Consider the following 16,796-nt stretch of genomic DNA (forward strand, 5'->3'; position numbering starts at 1 on the left):
GGCCAAAAAGTTTGCCCACCCCTGGTCTAGTGGTTAAGGAGCTAGCCTAGGGAAACCCTCACGGGGATGTTGTGAGGATAAATACATTAAAGATAGGGAGGTACTCTCAATTACTATGGTAATGGGAGCCATATAGGTACCTAAAATACAAAGTTAGATTGTCCATCAGGTTCGGCACACCAGTCTGAGTATTAATATTAGAAACTGCATTTGTGCTGTTTTTATAGTGCACCAACACAGCAAAAGACTCTTTCCGTTCACTTCAACAGGAGCTGAACTGTGCAATTATCAGAATCATTCAAAGCTTTAGGCAGAATTTGCCAGGCATAACATATTAATGTCACTTCAGCCATACTTCTCTTAAAAAAAATTTAAAACATCAAAAAAGTTACCTGCAGCCAAACCTTCTCTGTTACTCTGAATTGGCCCAAGGGACGTATCCATCAGTGGCAATCCCTTCTCAGTATCAAGGATTTCCTGGGTTTCCTTTTTATCCAAGAGCCCCACCTCTTCCAAAATATTCATATCTGGCTCAGGCTCCCTCTGGTTTAGAGTCTCCTCTTCCTCTTCAATATGCTGTACTGGCCTCTCATCTTCAACTTGTGGGAACTTCTGACCAATTTCTTCAGCTGAACTTGGGCTTCCCACAAGATGGCTATCATATTCAGTTTCTTTTACAGTATCTATAGTAGAGAAGAAAGCATGGATGTGGCATAGTTGGCTTGTCTTTCTCACTGGCAGCTGTGTTCAGTGAAAGATATTCAAAGACTGTGATTGAGAAAGCCTTACTGATATCTTCCACTAAATATATTCTTCCAGATGGCTATTTTTTTGTTCTAGCATATTTTTAGGCAAATTTCAGTGACACCCTAGTAAATATTTGCATGGAAATTATGCCAGGTAAAAACACTGACCAGATGGAAGAATTTAGTTTTACTGTATCTCAGTAACAAGAATGTATCAGAAAATAAACGGCCAACTATTTGCTTCTGTTAAAAGGGCCCTATTTATACTAAGGTTTTGTACTGCCCTTCATCTTTGTCCCCATCACTATTATCTGACTAACCAGGCAGGCATCAGCAAGTCTCTGGTGGACTTCATGGTGCCTGTGGCTCACCTTCCTTGCCAAGGTTGGCATACTCAGTATTTCCTCCACTCATTCACAGTGTTTTGATGATATTGTGGTGATAGGATTCTTATCTAGATAATTTTTCAGTGCCTAAGTTTAATATAAAATCATTGAACATATCAGATAATGGCACACTAGTTAGAGGGAAAAACAACAAGGAGTATTTGTGGCACCTCAGAAACTAACAAATTTATTTGGGCATAAGCTTTTGTGGGCTAAAACCCACTTCATCAGATGCATGGAGTGGAAAATACAGTAGGAAGATATATATAGAGAGAGAGTACATGAAAAGATGGGATTGACTTACTAATTCTAACGAGACAATTCAATTAAAGTGGACTATCATCATCAGGAGGAAAAATCACTTTTGTAGTGGTAATCAGGGTGGCCCATTTCAAACAGCTGACAAGAAGGTGTGAGTAACGGTAGTGGGGAAAATTAGCATGGGGAAATAGTTTTTAGTTTGTTGCTATGGAAGTTCAGCATCTACTACATATTTCTAAAAATTCACTGCATGCCTCTAATTTTTTTTTAAATGAGGCCCTATGTGGATGGGTCTTTCCTGCCACATCCAGTCACTTCAGTCTCATATGCAGGAGACCTGTTCATCAGAATGAAGCAGATGGTTGAGGCTCAATAACCATCATCTCTCTCAGGGTTTATATGGCCAACCATCAGCACAGTATCTGGGCCACATAAAAATTGATTACCAACAGTGAAGTCCCAAATGGAGTCTGGGTTTCTTTCCTCCCCTCCCCACCCAATTATGCTATAAAAACTCTACTTGGAGTAGGATTATATGTTTTAGGGGTTTTTTCCTCCATAGACAAGCAAAAAAAAACCAAAAAACCCTCAACTTCCCCTGAGCAATTGTCAAACCTAAGATCCTACCTGTATCATACATGCTATAATCCTTTTCATGTTCTGAAATGGACACAAGTGGTGCACTCTCACTAACAGATGAGTATTTGTGCCTTAACAAATATATTATTTCCTGAACATCATCCATCAGTGCAGCTTCTTCATCCCACAAATCTATTTCTTTCACCACCTCTTCTTTATTTTCTGCTTGCCTTGCATCTAAAACATTTTCCACAATATCCATTATCCTAGATTCTGAAAATGTAAGGATCTGGTCCAAAGCTTGTTGGATATCCTGATAATCATGATTACCCTTCTGAGCAAGATCCAGCTTCAACTTCATGTTGTGAAACATGGCTTCTACCCTGACAATGTGCTGGGGCCCAAGATACTTTTGTAAACGTGCCACTCGCTTTTCATCAAGAAATTCTTTTATTATAATGAGCTGCTTCACAGCCTCTCTGTATTCTGGCTCCACAGCTTCATTTGTGGTTTCAGAAGTATCAGCAGGCCCTGTCTGCTCTGTTACGTTCTGAAGATCTTTCAGGTCTTTCTGCACAAGATCCTCTAGGAAAGGATCTTCTGTTTGATTAAAATCATTTTTGCTGTCCACTGTTTCAAGAGACTTGTCATTTGGCAAAGTCCTTTCATCGTCTTCTTCCATTTCAGGGGCTACTAATGTGTCTTCTGTTTCTGGAGACTCCTCATCTTCTTCTATCTCATTCAGTTTAGCTCCACTGAATTGTATATCCTCCTCTTCATTCTTGGTCTCACTCAAATCTTGCATGCTGTTCTTTCTGGCATGCTTAAACATTGTGTTTGCTTCCTCTCCTGTTTCATCGCTCTCATAAACAGGATTAGCAGTTCCTGAAATAGCTCCATCTGGTATTTCCAATTCTAGGTTTGTACTTTCTCCATCTAATTTATTACCCTGTCTATTTGCAAGCCTCTCTTTTGACAATGCTGCACTTGCAGCATTGTCATCTTCTAATAGTTCTTCCTCTGCTTGACTTAGGTCATCATCTTCTTCAGCTTCCAACTCTTCAGACTGAAGTTCTGGTTTTACTGTTTTTTCTCCAACTATATCGGTTCCAAGAGCTTTGTCTTTATTTTCATCCCCACTATGAGCAGTGTCTTGTTGGGTCAGCCTCTCTGTGTCAACATCCTGTGCAGTCTCTGTGGATATTTCACCAATACTTTTTTCTAGTGTCTTCTTGCCTGTGTTTCTGGAAAGCTCTTGTTCCGCATCTTCCTCCGAATACCTGGTCTTGTTTTCTTGTTGCTTAGATTGCTCAACAGCCGCTTTACTTGTATGCTGATTGTTCAGGTCTTCTTCCTTTTTTTCCCCTAGTATTTCAGTTTCTTCCTTAATAGCAACATTTGTTTGATTCTCATTCTCAGGCACCCTTGTTTGTTCAAAATCCTCTCCATCTTGTTGAATATCTTGTTTCTCTGTAGCAGATATTTCATGCTCTCTTTTGCCTTCTAAGAGGTCAATATCCCCTAGGTCACTTTGGGATGCACTTTTTAGCTCCTCCAGTGGTTCTGGTAGAAAATTCACAGATTGCTGGTCCCCAGCTGCCTTTTTCCCCTTTATTTTCTTCCATAATGTGTTGGGTTTTGTATCATTTTCCAAGCTGTCCTCCAAAATCTCCTCCTCTGCCTTTTCTTTATCTTTCAATATTTTATGAAGAGTAATTCCTTCTGGATCATCTTTGATGTTGCCTACAGGTGGTTTTAAAGCTTCTTGCTTTTCTTCAATGGATAGTTTAGACTCCAGGCTAGGAACACCTCTAGGATCATGCACAGATGTGCCACGCAGTTCTTCAGTAAATGATTCTGTCTTATCATCCAGGAACTCTTCCTCATACTGTTCAGTTTTGTTTGTTTTTTCCTTTGGATCTTGGCCATTTACAACATGTTTTTCCTTTTTGAGAAGGTATTCTTCAGTTAGATCGTCAAGCTGAGCTGTTGCTGCTGTTTTATCCTCCTTACTAACTGGGATCACCTCATCCTCTTCCTCCTTTTCTTCCAACGAATCAGACTTGCTCACATCTGTATCATCATTTGTTCTTGCACCCCGTCTGAGAGTTGGAAAGATGGTATCCTCTACAGTTGTTAATAAACCCAAATAGTCTTTTTTCTCATTATTTCTTTGGGTAATTAACTCTGCAGCATCCTCAATGGTTTCATAAGGTTTATTCTTTTCTGACTCACGGTCAGAATATTTATCAGCTGAATGCTTCTCAGCTTCTGAGTCCACTGGGGTTTCTTCTTTTGTAAATGATAGCAAAGGGATTTCTTCAGATTGTTCCTTAAGATCTTCCAGCAACTCTGTGTCATGAGAATCAGTATTCAAATTTTCATTAAAATCATCCTCCAAGGATGTCACAAGGCTAGTCACAAGGCTAGTCATCTCATCATCAGACACAAGGGCATCTGCAGTTGAACCAAATTTTGTTTTCAAGTCCATAGACAGTTCTCTGTTTAAAAGTGTATAGGCATCAGTCTCCTCACTCTCCTTATCTGATTCTTTGGCTGTACCCTGAGGATTATTAGAATTTTTGGTATTTTCACTTTCTAGCATTTTTTCTTGTAGCATTCCTTCTGAGTGAGGATGTGCAATTTGGTCTCCCTGAGACTTTTTTTCATGGCTATATATGTTGAGGTCATCCCTCTCAGATTTGAGGAGTCCCTGTACATTCTCAGTGTTTTCAGAAAGAAAACTGCCTTTTTCTTCTGTTTTGGTGAGGACTTCCTTGTTTTCTTCTGGACCTGGCTCAAGAACATCAGTCTCAGAAACATCAAGGGGCTTTACAGTATCAGACCCTTCTGTCTCCTCCTCCTTTTTGGTTTCTTCAATAACTTCTGTCCCTGGAGCATTCAATTCAGCTTTGCCCCTGTTCACCACAGTTTCTTCTGAAGATTTTAAAAGCTCATCCACGTTATAGTTATCAAAATCATCTTTTCCTCCATCAAAACAAACAAAATCAGTTTCCTGGAACAGAGGGGGAAAAAGCATTGTCAGTTGTCAGAGAGTTTTTTCTATTACATTGATGTGAAAGGTTCAAACAATTTTCTTTACCATTACGTACGTTTCTACATTTTTCCATTAACTGGGGACTAAATCTTTAAGTCCATAATCAAAACTTCCATTGACTCAATGGGAGTTTTGCTTGAGTAAGGACTGAGCAGGAAAACCAGGTAAGGACCTTAGGATTCCAAGCAGTGGGCTAAATCCTAAGCAGTAATGAACAGATAGGGAGTCAATGGCAGAGTTGGTTATATTTTAAATAAACTATCATGTGCATCTTTGAAATTGGAACTATTGTCAGTAAAATGGCAAGGACAAGTTCTTCTTTATCAAGTGGTTAGCACATAGCGGGTGCTGCCATAAATAAATAGTGACACAAACTAAAGGTTTGTACTTACACGATACATATGGGCCAAAATACAGTCTGATCCTGCAACCCTTACTCACATATGTATTTCCAGTAACTACAATCGCATTAGCCATGTCAATAAGAATTGCCGAATCAGACTGATAATCCATACGCTAATAGAATAAAGCAAACAAAGAGGCTTACACAGTTCCAAAGTTTTTCTCTAAGTTCCAGAAGTTCTGGGAAATAAACCTATTCATTCAGAGTTTGTATGAAACAGCCTCCATACAACCCAGCTAGTAACGCTTCTTCAGGGATTCTGAGACCATTCTATGTATAGTTATTTAGTCACTTTTTGTCGGAAGAAAGAATGCTTCATTTTAGACAAGGCCAGTGTTCAAATTATGGTGGATATAGACATATATACACACAATATTAGTTCATGGACTGAAAAGTAATTACAGTTTTTTCCTTCTAGGGTTATTGAGGTTCCAGTTCTCTCTCACTGATTTCACTCACAGTTCAGGAATGAGCCATAAGTATAATAAAGCCAGTCAAAAAAGTCACAATCAAAACTTACATCTGTTGGTAGTTCTAGCTCATCACTGGTATTATAAATATAATTTATTTCAAGTAAATCCTTTGGAAAATATCCAAATTCACTGCCAACCTGCCAGAATAAAAAACAACAAAACAAAAAGAAAAGTTTCAATGTAAAGACGCTTGTAAAGCCACATTAGGAAAAAAGCGACTTTAAAAATACAATTAGTAGTTAAGAATATATCAAGTTAGATATCAAACCTAAATATTTCTAGACATACAGGTTGTTACCACAATAAATTGGAGAAACAGAACAGTAATACATTACACTTTCAATGGTTTAATTTGAGATTCTAAACATTAATTAAGCCTCACAACACCTTTGAGAAGTAGGGAAGTATTTCTACTCCCCTTTCAAAGACATGGCCAGCTAAGGCATAGGGCCACATAGCAAGTTATGGGGAGAGTTTGGAATGAAACCCAGGAGTCATGGCTCAAAGCATACTCTCACTGACTTCACAAATGCTCCGACCACTTTCTTGTGCACAATTAGCAAAAATATCTTTTCGTGATAAGGCCTACCTGTCTGCAAAAATGTTACATTTTTAAAGCAGACAACCAACCTTCTCCATAACTTTATACTTCTCACTTCACATTTTGGAAAGATTTCTTAAAGCCAGCTGTTAGAAAACACACAATTGCACCTGAGCTATTGCAAATTGCTGAACAGTAGCCTTTTATCACCACTAGTATTATCTACCTTAGTATCAGCGTGTAAAATGTGACCTTCTTTCCAAACACACTTGTTCTTCGGTAGCTAGTGTTTCCAGATGAGCAATAGGTGCAGGTGGTCAATTAAGAATAAGGTGATGTGGTGATCAAACGCAAACAGTAGGAGACAGAAAGCTCTCTTATCACTCACTAGTTAAAGATCCACAGAATAATGCTCTCACTTGGAAGCTCTGATAGCTGCTGTCAGGAAGCCAATATGAATAGCACAGTATTGCTTCAAAGATTAGATAGCCAAAGCAACGAGAAACTGGTGGACACCCTATTGAGAGTACAGAGTCCCTAGAAAGCCAAAATATGCTCAAGAAGAAAGCACTGCTCACTTCCTCGATATCTTGATGTTTTTACTGTCGGAGCAAGAAGGCAATTGCCAATTTTCTTGGAGAGTATGCGTGAAGATCGTTCAATTAAGGATCAAAATAAAAAAGAACATAGTTCACCCTCAGATGGGACACACTCTGATATCGATTACGATGGTTTATAAATCCAGAGTAGCTTCAAACTGCTCAGTGAAGCTCTCTGGATTTGCCACGGTGAAAATAATATTAGAACTTGGTCTAGGTGTGCAATACATAGACATAGTAATACACTCACAAATGAATGAAATACTCAAGGGATATGGAGTTTCCTTTTTAAAATATTTACCATTCAAATCCTAAATGAAATAGCTGTGGAACCTACTTACGTAACAGTAATGTTTACGCAATTTATATCAATCTTTTGTATACACTGCAGGGAGAAGTAACTGCTACCATGTTAAAAAAAACCCTGTATATTATATTTGTGATAGGAGCAAGCCAAGTAACAGGGAGTGTGCAATTAGCCTAGAAAGGCTAGTTCTAAATCCCTTCCCCTTTATTCCCATAGTATTATTCTATCTTTTTCTTCGCCAGCTAATATTCCATTTTTCAAAGACTCTTTCACGTGCAAAAGCCAAAGCCTCCAAGTAGCTTCCTTAGGGACTGATCGTAATGATGACAATTAGGCATCACGATTTCACACTACTTTACTATAATCCAAGCTTCCAAGCATACAAGTCCCTTGCCATGACCCAGTTTGCAACTTAACATGGCCTATGACAGAAAAACTTATTCCTATATATTGCCATGTATGCAAAGAAAAATATTCTTTATTCTATTCAGTAGTGATTGAGGCTTGAAAGGAAAATAGAATGTCATGGCAGAGAATGGAGGGGAAAAAATGCATCCTGCAGCCTGTCTGGGAGATGCTCCCAATTAATTGGCAGCTGAACTGATCTGCAAATGAGACATGGGTTTAAACACACTTGCATCTAGAATTAAAGAACTGGCAGTCTCTGAAGTCTGTATGTGTCTGAGATAGTTGTACTTGTAGTGTTTCCCTATGACAGCAACCTCCCGTAGCTGATTCACAAAATGATACTGACATCTTGATACCACAGAAAGCAATCACTTCACGCCACCTGCTGAATACCACAATGACAGAAGCCAGAAAGATGAAATATTATCCTGCTATGTCTGAGTTACAAGTGCAAAGAGAGGGTTAGTTTGCTCTACCGTTTTATGTAGCCTTTGTATATCATTCAGAAAGATTAGAACCAAACGTTAAGAGCAATTCCTGAACTCCATGTGGATTTTCCAGAAATTAATTCTCTCTCACATAATTTGTTTTTAAAGTAACTCCATCCACAACCATGATTCCAGAGAAAGATGGCCACAAGTCAAGTTCTTATTTTGGATGTGAGGCAAGGAAACATTTATCTGGTGCAGGACTGAATAATATTTCATCCTGCACCACAAAGTAATATATACTTTTGTGGGGTAGAAATAGGAAGTCTAACACTGAAAAATTGTTACTTTAAAAAGGAGCAGCTGTTTGAAGCTGCTCAGAAGTTTGGGATATTAGAGATCCTGATTAAAATGTGGGCATGATTATAAATGTGGGGTGTTCTTTATTTTGGTGTTATGGACTGTTCAAGGGGGAGGGGGAGTGGAGGAAGATACCTTACAGAGACGATAATGTATAGAGTTAAAAAACTGAAGTATGATATGACCATCAACTCTTCGTGCTTTGAGGAAAACCCGGCAGCAATATTTTCTCTGAACTGATGTTTCAGTGGAATTAAAAACAGAAGTATTCTGTAACACTCTGAGCATCTTCCATTGTACTAACCACAGAGTAGATCCTGCAAACCCTCCGCATGCAGAATTCCCCTAGACTTCAATGAGAAATCTGTATACTGAGGGCATCCAAGAATGAACTCAAGACTAAGACTCTATTCTTGCAACAGCTTGAAGGATTTTTGCAATCATCAACAACAGCTTGAATAGAGGGATCAGTTAGGCAAGTAAAGAAGCATGTATAACAATGAACAACTGCTTTAGATTTTCCAACCTGCATTAACCCTTGCTCATCTGATCATGGTCCTTTAAGTCACCCATATTTATTATGGCCCTGATCTTACAAATGACTCCACTTGGGCACAGTCACTTGCAAGATGGGGACTATATGTATAAATTTTGTTTTGGAACGGGCCCAGTTCTTTAGTAATTCAGATCCTTAAATACAGTTTCATCTGGTGGCCCAAAGCAAGGACAGAATAACTATAAGTAGGTTAGAAATAGCCATAAATTATTCAAACAAATAAAATTCCCCATATTTAAGAGTCAATAAAATTAAAGTTTATGGTGGAAATTTGTAGAAATACATTTCAGATGATAAACTGTTTATGCAGGTTGCAATATAATCAACTTAACTCCTTGTATGATAAATAAGTACAGTATCCCTGTAGTTATTTCTTGGTTTTATAACTCCCTCTTATCCCTTCATAAAAGGGCACTGAAGTCAAATTTTTTCCAAAAGTTAGTACATTTACAAAGGCACATTTACAAAGCCCTAATATGAACAGAAAAGGTTCTATTTACATACATTAATTGAAATTTTTAAAACATGTATAAATAAGTATTTCTCTGAAGAGCCTGCAACCTAGTTATTGCAGCATTATGTTATCAGGAGAAGATGAAAGTGAAATTGACTTGAAACTAAAAATACAAAAATTAAACTGATTAGTCTGTTTTCATTGTTGGCTAGACATGCAGAAAGCCGCCTAAATAGTGAAAAATAAATTGGATTTTTAAAATTCTTTCAAATTTAATAATGTAAGGTGTTATTTTTTAACACAAATAAGGACTTTTGATTTGGGTTTTTTTAAGTATATTACCATAAGCCTGACAATGTGTCTTTAAGCTACTGGCACTAGCTCTGCTAATGAATATGGTTAAAATGTTGATTCTGCAATTTCTTGTCTGTTGAATAATCTGTGGGCCTGATCTTGCAGCCCTTGCTAGCTTGTGAGTAGGAGCTGCAGGATTTGGCCCAGGTGTCAGCTCTTTGTGTTTGTGGAGAACAGGCAGCCCTGGAAACTGGTGCCATCTAATTATCCAGGTTATTTATGGCACAGTACGTGTCAGAAGGGAATTGCCAGCATGATATAATTATAAATTCTGCTTCTTTCACCAACATGGCACAGCTTTCCACTTTCTTCTATGCTATTTTAATTGGATCCTACTATTACTATGAGGCTGCCTGTCCCCACCCTAAGCAACACCTCCTGCCAGTGCATGAAGCCAGTAGTCACACAATAACAGCCAGCATGGCTTTGTGAAGGTCCAGTCCAGCTCAGCTCACTGAGGCACAAAGACTTAGTTATCAACAGCAGCATTCATCTTTTGGAGCAAAACAGTAAAGACATGGAGAAGAGCAGGGGAAAGACAGGAATAAAGACTTTAAGGGCATGACCCCGCAAGATGCTGAGCATCATCAACTGCCAGAGATATTAGTGGAATCTGAGGATGCTCAGCACCTTGCAAGGTTAGACTTTTTGTATGTTTTAATAATCTTCTTTCCTCTTCCCTGTGAGTGTCCCCATTCTGCAGATCTCATGTAAGCAAAACTTCTTCCCACTGAAGTCAACAGGAATTTGCCATGTAATGACTTCAGGATCAGGGTCTGAGAGGGTTTGCTGAAGGGCTCTTCTTTTCCTACTCAAGTGACTTATCTTTAAACAGAATAAAACAAGAAGACAGGCTTGTCTAAAGGTCTGTCACAGTTTGATTATGAAAAATCAGTGAGTACCACTGAGGACCCTAAGTTTTACAAACACTTCCTTATTAAAACTGAAATAATTTTCAAAGTCCAATTTACTTTACACTCTTTTTGCTTTTTTTTTTTCCCCTCTCTTACTTTTTACTCAACTTGGACAATAACAATACCTAGTCAATTGAATGATAGGATGATGAGTATATAAAAAGCCATAGGCCACAATCCTGCAAAGATTTATTCATTTGCTTAAGTTTATGCAGTGTGTTGTGTGTGGTCTCATTGGCTTCAGTGACACAACGAGTGCAAATTTAAACAGATGCTTTGCAGGACTGGGACCTTAGTTTCTAATCACTTTCAGGTTCTCATGTACTAGCACAATGTTCGGTCTGCAAATGCTGCAGGGGAATTTTTTAAAAATGGAAATATATTTCTCTTGCTTTATTTAATATATGAGAAGTTCACTCTTACAAAACCTAATGTTTGATCCAAATATGACCCAATAGCACCCCTTAAAAATTAAAGTGCGTGTTAAAATCTTGTCTCAAGTGAAAATTACATCTGTTATACTATCTCTTCTCTGTAAAAAGGTCAAGTGTTTTCATATTTTTGAAAAGGGGCAAAAGAAATAAAGATTATTGAAATGTACAGAGCTAAAATGGCCAATACAACTGAAATAAAATAAGCATTTTGCAATACTTACACTTCCAGCCCAAAGCTCAGTCGATTTTCCAATTAATTTGTAATACACATACACTGCTTCTCCTTCTTTCAAATTTATAAAGCGACAGTCCGGACCTTTAAAATCCTGCTTTGCTTTCCCTCGATACATCAACACTGTGCAAAGAAAACAAAATATACCATTTTAAATAAAGCACAGTTCCCTGAACAGTATCTGTATTAATTAGTAGAAAAGAAGGCCTTGTTGTATGCAGAATATGACTAATATATTTAGGGGCATCTGTCAAGGGATAAGAATATGACTGGTATAAGAGACAAAAACGTATAGGATGATATTAAGATTGTTTCATGATGTGATGTTAAAAGTTACAACCTTTACAAAGAACTTTTGAAAATGTTAAAAGCACACTAAGAAAAAGGTGTTATTATTAATAATAATTTTAAATTAGATAGATCCAATGTGCGCTTCATGACTAACCAGCTTTCATGTTACTCAGTGCAGAAACTATACCTGTAGAGGGTGGAGGTTTGTTTTGTTTTTGAAGAGGGTTTTTGCAGGAGAAAGAGAGCTGGGGAAGGCTAAAAAAAAACTGGTCAAGATTATCAATTTATGAAAGGCAAGTTGATCAAGGCAAGTCTTTAGGAAGTCTACGCAGTAAGGCAAAGACTTTTTTGTGATATACAGTTTTAAATAATTGTGATTTTTTTTGTATAAAAGTAAAAACAAAACAAAAAATCAGACTCTTGTGGCTTATGCCACAACAATTCGTTTCCTAAGTATTTTGGAAGGCTTATTCTTGCAAATCCGTGGCAAAGATGATGGAAAATTATTTCTGCTGGACTGTCAATATGCCAAGTGTCAGGTACCTTTTCAGACTGAACTCTGGAGCATAGCATTCCCTGTCAGACAAAATAAATACAGTAAGCCCCTAGGGAGACAGGAAATGCCTGAATATTTGTATAATATTTCCAAGAACTCAGGTTGCTCTGGGTTTACTTGATTTAGGGAAAGAAATAGCAAACCCACGCATAAGGAGGATGAGTTCAAGTGTTGCTTGTTTGTGTGAAATCTATTTTCTTTGCTCTTTGTTTTAAAAAAAAATTAAGAATGGATCCTCTCTGGCTGGAAGACACGGTTTTGTTTACATGGAAGGGGAAACTTTTGATGTTTACTAAAAATCTAAAACACAAACAGTGTAATACACCAGGAAACTGGGAGGGGGACTTGGCCATCCTCAGACCAACAAGGCTAGCAAGCCACCAAAAAGGGTAATAACCTGAACGCAGGAGCTATTTACCAGCACCCAGCTCCGCTTTGACACCGGGCCTCCAAAAACCGGAGTAGCTTTTAAACACCCTTCTTCCCATAAGTAGGGGCAAACGCTTAGACAGAAAACAAGAGAATGTCTCCTTCCCTAGCCAGATCCCCCAGTAACCAGCCCGGGCCCTTGTCCCTCTCCCTATATACCACACACCAGGCGGCGTACTTGCAAACAACTATTTGTAATAAACTAAGCAACAAGTTTCCAAGCAATCTTTAGGAAGCTGTGGGCAGCGGGAAGGGCACCAGGCATCCCTCTCTCCCTCCCTCCCCCGACAAGGGAGAGGCAGCGCTGGGAGAAGGGTAACCTCAGCATCTCCCGCCCCACAAGAGGGCGCTCGGGGTGAAGCAGTGGTGTGGGGGCGCAGGGTGGTAAACCCCAGCATCTCCCCCTCCCCGCAGCAGGGGTGACCCCAGCAGGCCCCCAAGCCCTGCCCCGTCCTGCGAGGGGCCCCTGGAGATGCCAACAGCTCCTGGCCGCTGCCGAGCAGAGACACCGGGACCGGACCCCCCTCGGGGACCCCAGCGCCCCGCACCCACTTACTGCTGCACTCCGGGTCGGCGCAGCGCTTGCGCTCGGCGAAGCGCCGGTCCAGGTGCTTGCCGGCCCAGCAGAGCGGCCGCTGCGCGGGCAGAAGCAGGGCGACTAGGGCGAGGAGCAGGAGGGAGACGCGCGGCCGCGCTGCAGCCATGTTCGCAGGGCTGGCAGCGGTGGGAGGAGGGAGCGGGGCCGACACGTCAGCAGAGCCGGGATGGAGGAGGATGTGGAGGGAGGAGGGACCTCGGTGGGAGGGGGAAGAGCAAGAAATCCACCGCCTGTCCCAGAGTACAGGCGAGGAACCCCTCCCCGGCCGTCCCAGCCCCCGAGGACAAGGCCCCCTCCCCTCTCACTTTAGCCCCGGAGGAATTTAGGGACCCCCTGGTGCCCCATCCAAGAGACTGGCTGCTTTCAGGAGACTCCTACCACTTCCATCTAACCTCGGCCAGATCCCACCCCATTTCCCCTCCCTCCTAGGAGCACTTACCGTCCCAGCTTTGAGAGCCTCCTGGCGTGACGCCCGATGCCCACAGAGCTCCTACATGTAGATTTTAATACGAAGGGAGCAGAGATATCCTGGGTAGTGCATGGCAGAGGAGCTCCCTGCAGAACTTTCTTCACCCTTGAAAGAGGTGGCAAGTCGTTGCTTTTGTTCAGAGCCCAGGAGTTGGGGTGCGGTGATCATTTCTTCACTTGAAGGGCTGAATCTTTTCCAAGTATGGAAAAAGTGAAGTCTTGGGGGTCGAGAACTTGTATACAGGAGTAGAGTCCTGCTCATTTCCGAAGGGAAATTTGGTTGAACGTACATGTAGTCTAGTGCATTCCAAAAAGCAAAATATTTTCTGTTCAGATGTAGTACTGAGCCAAAGTCACTGTCTGGAGCAAGGCTGGGTTAACAGGATAAGAGGCCTGGAAGTGGGGAATGAACTCTTTCAGAAGTTGAGAGGTCTCCTTTAACCTTTTCCCTCCTTTTCAGTTCACTGTAAGGAGTAATCCTGCCTCCCTTGGCCAGGGGAACTAGATGACTTAACAAGTACTTTCCCTCTTCGAGTGTAAAGGTGGAATAGGTTCTATCTGTTGTACATATTTCTGGTGGGTAGCGATGCTCAAAATGGGGCAAGAAGTCAAGCAAAAATAATGGTAACTCTTCATATTATCTTTGAGTATATTGTATCCATATGCTAGATGAGTGTACCTATATCACTAACGAGAACACATCAACATTGTGAATGTGGTACAGTAATAAAATGTAATTCTGAAAGGTTAACAGTAGCAATTGGGCTGAACCAAACACTGGATCTTAACTCTCCCCATCAATCCTTGCAGAAGTTCAGATCTAGATCTGAGCTTCATGACTTCGTTATTGGAAAAAAGCCATACCTGTCCTCACACAAGTCTGGCTGATTAGGCTCCAATCTCACAAATGCTTAAGCACATAAATGTATGTGAATAGTCCCACTGAACTAAATGCAACTGCTTATGGTAGAAGTTACTCAGGTAAGCGCTGGTAGGATTGGGCCCTGAAGGTGCTTATTATAACTGTTCTGTAAGTTGCATTTGCTGCTATATATTAACATGAATTACATTATGGCTGTTTTGTAAATAAAATACGTGCTCCTTACATTTGTACCTGTACCTTGCATGCCTTCTTACATTACCTTATAGTTATTTAACAGTGCAAGGCAAAGAAAGCCACAGAGAATTGTCTGAAGGGTAAAGGTGGCTACATGGAATGTCTTTTCCTCCTTCCATATACTCAGTTTATCTGTAGACATTCAACCTGGCTCCTCGGCTGCAAGCAGACAAAAGGATATGGTTTAGGGGGAATAGGTGATGGACAATAGATGCTTGTTGCTGATTCTGTTGAAGTCAATGGCAAAACTCCCCTTAGCTTCAATGGGAGCAAATTTGGGGGGAGGGGGAGAAGATTTAAAATCAAATTCTGTACTGGATCCTGAAATGAGGGGGGCTACTGACCAAGTGGAGGGAAGTAGTAGATGTGATATCACTTGATTTTAGTAAAGCTTCTGACACAGTCTCACATGACATTTATCAAAAGCAAACTAGGGAAACGGGGTCTAGATGAAATTACTATAAGGTGAGTGCACAACTGGTTGAAAGACCATATGCAAAGAGTAGTTATGTATGGTTCGCTGTCAAATTGGGACAGCATATCTAGTGGCATACTGCAGGGGTCACTTCTGATGCAGCAGTGAAACAGGGTAATATAATTCTGTGATGTATTAAGTAGAGTGTCATATGTAAGACATGGGAGGTAATTGTTCTACTGTACTTGGCGCCAATTAGGCCTTAGCTGCAGTACTGTGTCCTGTTTTGGGCACCACACTTTAAGAAAGATGGGGACAAATGGGAGAGAGTTCAGAGGAGAGCAACAAAAATGATAAAAGCTTTAGAAAACCTGACCTATGAGGAAAAGTTAAAAAAATTTGTGTTTAGTCTTGAGAAAAGAAGACTGAGTGGGACTTGATAACAGTCTTCAAATATATTAAGGGCTGTTATAAAGAGGATGATCAATTGTTCTCTATGGCTACCACAGTTAGGACAAGAAGTAATGGGCTTAATCTGTAGTAAGGGATATTTTTATTTAGGTTAGATATTACAAAAAACTATAAGGGTAGTTAAGCTCTGGAATTGTCTCCCAAGGGCGGTTATGGAATCCCCATCATTGGAAATCTTTAAAAACAGGTTAGCCAAACACTTGTCAGGGATGGTCAAGTTGTACCTGGTCCTGCCACAACACAGGTGTCTAGAGTTGAGGACTTTTCAAGGTTCCCTCCAGCCCTACATTTCTATGATTCTATGAATGGGGATGCCCAGTGGAGCTGTCTGATGATCAAGGTGAAAGGGTTTTGTTTCTTTGTACACGTTGGAAAATGGAGTTGGCAAGCTGTGATTCAGAGTCCTTTTAAACTAATTAACATTTGAAAAACACTTTGAGATCATCGCTGAAGCACAAAGGATTATTAATAATTAAATGCTCAGGAGATTATTCTGTGACCCCAGAAAGTGCAGTCCTTCGTGCTCTTCAATTTATTATCAGCTCTTATCTCAAACGATTTGCAATCATCACTAGAACTAATCACATTAGAATTACTGTTCGTGTTTTTATCATATGCTCATGGTTATTGATTTTTGCTTTATAACCCATTTCTACATTCTCCTAGGAAGAGAACTGAGAGCCCAAAGGATGTAGCAAAGTTAATACTACATACCATTGGAAAAATATAGGTTCTATATTTTGCTGCACCCCAAAAAAGATCAGTTTGTTATCATATCCTCAGACAACAGCAAGGTAAGAGAATTTAAAATAATAGTTTATATTATATATAAACTAACAATGTTAAGAAAAAATCTCTGATGACAAGTTTGGGTACAGGTATCTTTGAGCATCCTGTTAGTTCTCTGTACTTGGCTGGGAGATGATCAAGAAACACTCAGCTGCTGCAGGATGTATCA

The 16,796-nt window shown here is 40.0% G+C and overlaps 1 protein-coding gene across 1 annotated transcript in view; it reads right to left on the reverse strand.

Annotated features, from left to right (window-relative positions):
• Window positions 1-13,489, reverse strand: part of MIA3 (MIA SH3 domain ER export factor 3) — a 35,625-nt gene extending 22,136 nt beyond the window's left edge. Inside the window, exons 1-5 of the mRNA XM_084623977.1 lie at window positions 13,326-13,489; window positions 11,483-11,616; window positions 5,954-6,043; window positions 2,021-4,988; window positions 393-683 (exon numbers count right to left, since the gene is read on the reverse strand). Coding sequence (XP_084480103.1) covers window positions 393-683; window positions 2,021-4,988; window positions 5,954-6,043; window positions 11,483-11,616; window positions 13,326-13,473 — 3,631 coding nt within the window. The 5' untranslated portion in view covers window positions 13,474-13,489. The remainder of the gene's footprint in view (window positions 1-392; window positions 684-2,020; window positions 4,989-5,953; window positions 6,044-11,482; window positions 11,617-13,325) is intronic.
• Window positions 13,490-16,796: the final 3,307 nt, after the last annotated feature.

Source organism: Lepidochelys olivacea (genome assembly GCF_965140295.1).
Source record: "Lepidochelys olivacea isolate rLepOli2 genome assembly, chromosome: 3".
NCBI lineage: Eukaryota > Metazoa > Chordata > Testudines > Cheloniidae > Lepidochelys > Lepidochelys olivacea.